Source organism: Rhinoraja longicauda, chromosome 11 (assembly GCF_053455715.1).
Source record: "Rhinoraja longicauda isolate Sanriku21f chromosome 11, sRhiLon1.1, whole genome shotgun sequence".
Lineage (NCBI taxonomy): Eukaryota > Metazoa > Chordata > Chondrichthyes > Rajiformes > Arhynchobatidae > Rhinoraja > Rhinoraja longicauda.
In genome coordinates this window covers 44739639-44746507 of record NC_135963.1, presented here as the reverse complement: position 1 = coordinate 44746507, position 6869 = coordinate 44739639, and the positions used below count along the sequence as shown (strand labels likewise).

Here is a 6869-nt window from a genome sequence, read left to right as displayed (position 1 = left end):
CTTGAGCCTGCAGGGTGCACGTGACTTGACCGTACAAAACCAGATTAAACATTTCTTTCAATAAAAAGTCATTTTTTATGTCTTTGAACAATAAACCGGCATGATGCAGAATCTCGCACCGCGGAATGAAAGAACAGTTTCTGCAGAACGATGCATTTTGATTAAACCTGACATGCTGATAACTTCATGCTAATGTAAAATAATTAACATAATAAGTGTAATTAAGAGCGCGCCAACAATGCCATTAATTCATCACGAATTTTATTCGCATTCTAAATGCTGTCCAAATACTGTATCCGATTTCTTTGAACCTTTAATTAAACGAGTTGCCTTTTTATTAAACGCTGTTTGATTTGTACAAATTGGAGTTATCCCACTTTCTTCCTATCCATTATCACCCGAGTCTGCGCCCCCTCCCCTTTAGCGTCTTTTTCACTGAGTAAGTTACATCATGGAAATAAAGATTTTGGGTTTTTTTTTCAATTTCCCCACATTGTTGTAGCTAATTGAAGATTGGAATACGTTTAAAGAATGTTAAAATAACTGTGAAAGGAGCCGAGCGATTACTGAGGAGGTTGTTTTCGGATGTCACGACCACCTTGTTTGGACGACTGTATCCAAACATGTGAAATCGCAGCGTTAACGCCTTGCGTTAGCCGGAAATTGATATTTCAAAAATGAAAACATTTTTAAAAGCAATTAAATCAGCCGTCGCGGAGATGTCCCCTCTCTCTCTCTCTCTCTCTCTCTCTCTCTTAATAGAGTAGAGTAGTATCGGTGAAGGTATTCTTAATGGCGTGGGGATTATTTTAATACAGACACTCAGACACGGCACATAATGGGTAAAAAGGTTTGATGCTGTTGCTGATTTCAGTTAGTCGGCTAGTAAATGTATTGATTTTGCTAGATGTACAAGGATTGGGAAGAGTATATGCCACAGGTAAGAATCTGCTGTTTCTCAGATCTTTTAATAGTATTACCGTTAACGTTTCAATAATAAATCTGGGGTCGCTATCTTACGTGGATGCAAAATATATTTCTTATTCTTCACTGTTGCTCGGTGTGGCATTGCCGAAGTTTGGAGTCAGCCCACACGTTAGAAGCTGATGGAATATTTCCCCTCAGTTCATTTTCCCTCCATGCAATGCACATCATAATGGGATTTCTCGTTTAATAATCCGAGTGTGGCGTGATTTTACATAATTCATCGGAGAGGCTAATAGGGTTTAAGGAGTAGAAATAGGATGTATTTGATACCCTTCCTCTGTTGTGTTGAAGGCGACTGGATTCTGGCAAGTGCACTTCGCTACAGCCTTAGGGTTGTGGAGTCCGAATGACATCTGAATGACCGCGTCTGATGGATCCAAATCTCAGCTATATTTAACTGAGAGATTAGTAAACACTGACAAGTGCATTTAAACCGAATTTAAAACGGGAGGGGGTCAAAATCAAACAATAACTGTATCGCATAAAAATATCCCCTTTACACTTTCGCTCCCTCTATAAGTCCATATAAAAATGTATCTTATTTTTTCTATTCTCCTCCCCCCACCTCACCTCCCTCCCCCCCCCCCCCCCCCCCCGCTCGTCTTTTCATTCCTTTTACATTTGTAGCTTTCTCTTTTCGCCCCATCGTTCCTTCCTTCTCGTTCCTTCTCCATCACAGTAAACCGTCTTGGATGGATTAGGTGCCGGTTCCTATTAGGAAGATTCGCCGAGGATCCTGTTATTATTTTCAACGGGTCTGTGATACCCAGGGCTGCTTAGAGATTTGCTCTTTCTCATTAGCAGCACCACATTAAATTAGATTATGGACGGTACGAGATAGAAGTCCGGTCGTTGAATGCGAGAAAGCAACTGCGTCGCTTTTTTGATTATAATTTTCTGTGCAGTGATGAAGTTTTACGTTTTTAAAAAAACAGCTGACTTTTAAAGTTTATTGGTTTTGCCAAATAGTTTCAGAAATGACAGCCAGTTCGCTTGGTCCCTTCTGAGGGCCGTGTGCTTAATTCAAGACGACCTGGACAAACGTGAACATCTCGGTTGTTTCTTTACAGTGGCGGTGATATCCAGATCATTATTTCACCCTAAATATACCTGATTAAGATTTGCTAAATTGATCCTGAAAGCCTTTCTACAGAAATGATTGTCGAGCAGAGTTCTCTGAATCAACACGGGGATTAGCACAATACATCCTTAATCGAGGGGAAACAATCCTTTTCACGCTAAGGGTCATAATTAATGGTATGATTTAATTAATTTGACTTTTATTGTGTTTAAGAAATAGGCATCAAAGGGACATGCGTTCAGTAGTTGTTTTTTAAATTCTCTGCCAAACTCCTCTGAGAGTTAAGAAGATCATCGGAAATAAATAGGATGATGCTTGTGGAACAAAGACGGCATTTTATGCTTCTCTTAACGATGCTCTTCCGACCACGAAGCTGATCGCGATTGAAAGCAACAGCCCAGATGGTCGCATATAATAGTTTTTTTTTTAATCAAATAGTGCTCAAAAATGAAATCATTGATCTTATTTTGCTGCTACATTCCAAGCTCTGGGCACATTTTAATTCCTCTTGAAGCCAAACAAAGAAACTGCAATCTTGAAATATGGAACTTTTCGAACCCAGTTTCAAACAGGAAGAGGGGCAAATAGGAAGAAAATTGGAAAAAGAGAGACTTTGTGTGGGCAGTTTTGACTGCCAATAAGGTTAGCTAGCCTACAAGGCAGGCTATTTTAAATAAAGAGCGATTATGGAACCCTTGGTTATAGTAACCTGCTCCCACATTACACTAAAATCAGTATTTTGCTTCAATAATTAAAATCCCATCACTTTCAGCCGCAGAATGCATGCAATTTTCTTTAAATGTGATATACTGGACGTCGATGACGTAATTGTAACGAATAAAAACGAAAACTTGTTAAAATGTGTATAGATAGCTGTGAATTTCTGATCCGTTTCATCCTAAATTTGATTTTGCTTAGCGTTTAATAGAATCAATGAAAGCGTTTAAAAAAAAAAAGATGATAGTGGCAGCTGGCCCAGGAAGAAGTAAACAAGTACGAAAACTAAATGCTTTGTAAACTGGGATGTTCTGCCGTATTTACACAAATGAAAACAACAACCAACAAACACTCATTTATAACCAATTTACAACCGCACAGTGTCGGCTCCCCGCACTCCCTCCCCTTCAGGCTTGATTATTTTTTCCTCTTGTCCAGGATGATTGCTTAACATATCTTCATTCGCTTGGATTCCACACGTTAAAAGAAAAACACAAAGCTATATATCTCAATTGAAGTTTGCTAATTGAAGTAAACATTTCAACAAAACATTTTAATTTCAACAAAATGTAAAGCCGGATGCCTCTCGGAAATATTGTCGTTTTTGCTTATAGACTTGCCCGTTAATGTTAATAGTTTAAAATCAATTTTGAGAAAAATAAAACAATAACGCAAAATAGCAACCAAGCAAAAAAAAGGGAAATGAAAATCTATTGTTGACTATACAGTGCTTAGCTCTGTGGGGGGAACGCTTACAGTTTATAATATCATTTTGTGTCACAGGGAAGCCCTGTCACGTTTAAATGGTTATTCATTCCTCCCATCGAAAACATGTCGTAAACCCATTCACATAGTTTTGTTAGTCTTAATAGGAGGGTGGAAAGAATAATTGATTCTTTTGTCACTTAAAGATATTCTGATTTGAGTAGGAGGAATTGGGAGGACAAATCAATTCGATTTTAACCTAACACTAAACCAAAAAAATATTAAAGCTAGTATTTACACACATAACTTTAATCCTGCACAAAGGCATTGCTTTTGGGAAGCGATTATTGCGCTGAAAATAGCCTTTTGTTCAAAGGACTGTGTCAGTTCCTGTCAAACTTATTTGGAAAGTATAGCTTCCACTCTGTAGTTTAAAAATCTTCTTTCCTGAGAACTGTATTGAGACAAACGCTTACCTTCAGTGTTGTGAATAGCTTGTTCACATTCACCCACACTCTCCCATTTCCTCGTTTTTCATATGCTAACAAACGGGATGATTAGCTCGTTAACACCTCTGCACATCCTGGTCCAATTTTCTTTATTTGAGGCTTCTCTTTTGTTACCGCTGTCTCCCCCAATAGCTACCACCTCCTCCCCACCCCTGCCCTTTTCGTCCCCTCTTCTCTAAACCTAATAGATTAATCAATAACCATTTTGCTGTATGTGCGGCAACCTATCTGATGCAGTTATAATACGTCTTTCTTACAAAAAAAAATGTCGTTTAGACGCTGGTGCCTGACTGTAAGTCAATGTAAAAAAATATAAACCGTTCACTGTATTTATAAAGAAAGCCTGTGACACGCCAATCCGCATAAACATTTCTAAACTAAATAAATAGCGTCACGTTCATTAATATAGTTATATTAAGTTTAATATTTAATTAACATATTAGTTTTGATAGGGACTGGAAAATGCCCTGAAATAAAGCAAAATCAGTAAATAAACAAAATATCTTGCATGGCATATTTCTACATTGCCACCCCCCCTCCAAAAAAAACAAAAGTGAAATTGCAAAAATAAAAGCCTTCAATTGAATAATTTGAGGTCTCGTCTTGCTCCATTCCGCTAGCAAGTTTATTGATAAAGAATGCTTTGATCACGCTGGTGAAATGGTGCTTGTAGGAATGAGTGGTGCTACTGTTGTCGTGGCCGGATCTATGTTGACGATTACATGAAATAACTCGAGTTTTGCATGGCTTAACAGAGGGAAGTCTGACGTTAGCCCCTCACGTGACAATCCTGAGAGTATATCTTTAACTGAGACAATCACCAGTCTTTTTATATATATAAAGGAGGCATAAAAAGCTAAAGAGCTGCGTGCCTGCAAACGTTTTAAAAACATTGCCAGGAATTATAGGAAAAGTTAAAACGTTGCAATGGGCAAATTGAAATAGGCTGTCAAAAAGTTAAATGTAAGTGTTATTGACAGCCCCTTGACCTGCATTAAAAAAGCGTTGTCATCTGATCTGCAAGGGACTGCCAGCTGAGACAGTGTGTATGTGAGAGAGACGACAGGCTGGAGAGAGAGAGAGAGCGAGAGAGAGAGAGAGAGAGCGAGAGAGAGAGAGAGCGAGAGAGAGAGAGAGAGAGGAAAGAAGTTTCATCAGGAAAGAAGCCAAGCTCTTACCTTTTTTTGGTGATTTGTGAGAGTGGAGCGTGATGACCCTGTCAGGCAGCGGCAGTGCGAACGACATGTCAGGGCACACGGTGCTCACGGCAGAGGATGTCGATATTGATGTGGTAGGAGAAGGAGACGAGGGCATGGGAAAGGACAGCGACTCGGAAAGCCACGCCACCCACGATCAGGGAGAAGAGGTGGAGGAGATCGGGGCGAGGGAAATCGCGGAAAGCCCTTCCGCTCCCTGCCAGCCTTCCTCGGAGGGAGAATTAGCCAAATCGGAAACTCAGGAAAGTGGCTCTTCGGGCGGCAACAACGTTTCAAAGCCCAAGAACAGCCTGGTGAAGCCACCTTATTCGTACATTGCTCTCATCACCATGTCTATCCTGCAAAGTCCCCAGAAAAAGTTAACCCTTAGTGGAATCTGTGAGTTCATCAGCAACCGTTTCCCTTACTACAGGGAGAAATTCCCTGCCTGGCAGAACTCCATTCGCCACAACTTGTCACTGAATGACTGCTTTGTGAAGATTCCCAGGGAACCTGGTAATCCCGGCAAAGGGAACTACTGGACGCTGGATCCACAGTCGGAAGATATGTTTGACAACGGGAGCTTTCTCCGTCGGCGGAAAAGGTTCAAGAGGCAGCCGGCGGACCATCTGAGAGAGCAGACTGCCCTCATGATGCAGAGTTTTGGAGCTTATAGTCTGAGCGGCCCTTACGGGCGTCCCTATGCTCTACATCCCGCCTCCTACACCCACCCTGCAGCACTTCAATATCCCTACATCCCTCCTGTGGGTCCCATGTTACCCCCAGTCGTCCCGCTCATCCCGTCCAGCGAACTCAACAGGAAAGCCTTTAATTCTCAGCTGAGCCCCAGCCTCCAGCTTCAACTCAGCAGCCTGGGCTCCGCGTCCATCATCAAAACTGAACCCTTGATCAGACCTTCGTTCAGCATCGAGAATATCATCGGGGTGACAAGCACGTCGGGCAACTCACAAACTTTCCTCCGGCCGCCTGCGACCATTCAGTCCGCGTTGGTCAGCCCCCAGCCCTTGTCTTTAGCACGAACCACAGCCGCAATCACCCCAATCCTCAGCGTCCCCACGAATATCATCTCCGGACAATTCTTACAGTCAGCAGCTTCGGCCGCCGCAGTGACCAAATGGCCATCTTAATACCTTCTCCGCTTCCAAACGCTCACACACCAGACCTTTTTTTTTGCTCCTGTGGTAGTGAGTTGCACTGAACTTGACTGCAAATGATAGACTATAATCTTATCTTATATTTAAAAAAAGGAATGCTTTCTGTACAGGTAAATACGTTTGTAAATATTTGTATAAAGAACCTATCGGTTCATAGTCATTGAGTTTTATTTTTTAATTAGACGGTTTCACAGTTGTAGTATAGAGCTTTGGGCTTTCACACTTAATGTCTTTTTGAAAGGTTCATTGCCAGTAGTTTATTGATGAACATGTACAGATATTGCGGAAGACTGAATCATTCTAAAGAATTAATCCAACAGGAGAAAACTGTCAATATTGTATACGACTACAAAAGCTTAAAGCCCTTTATAAGAATTAAATATATGTATTCTATGTAGCGCCGCCGTCGTGTTGTACAATGGGAATTAAACTTTATAAATAAATTTTACAAATTGCAAACATTCATGTCTTTATTCATTTCTCAAAAAAAATGTTATTG

General features: G+C 40.8%; 1 protein-coding gene across 1 annotated transcript; it reads left to right on the top strand.

The window, feature by feature from the left end:
* The first annotated feature begins 5209 nt into the window (after window positions 1-5209).
* foxd3 (forkhead box D3) lies at window positions 5210-6417 on the top strand. Its single transcript, XM_078408017.1, has one exon. It carries the CDS (start codon window positions 5210-5212, stop codon window positions 6341-6343), a length of 1134 nt encoding a protein of 377 aa, XP_078264143.1. The 3' UTR covers window positions 6344-6417.
* The last annotated feature ends 452 nt before the right edge of the window (window positions 6418-6869 follow it).

Bases quoted from the DNA above. Each gene is read 5' to 3' on its own strand.
- foxd3 (XM_078408017.1), top strand. From the start codon at position 5,210: ATGACCCTGTCAGGCAGCGGCAGTGCGAACGACATGTCAGGGCACACG.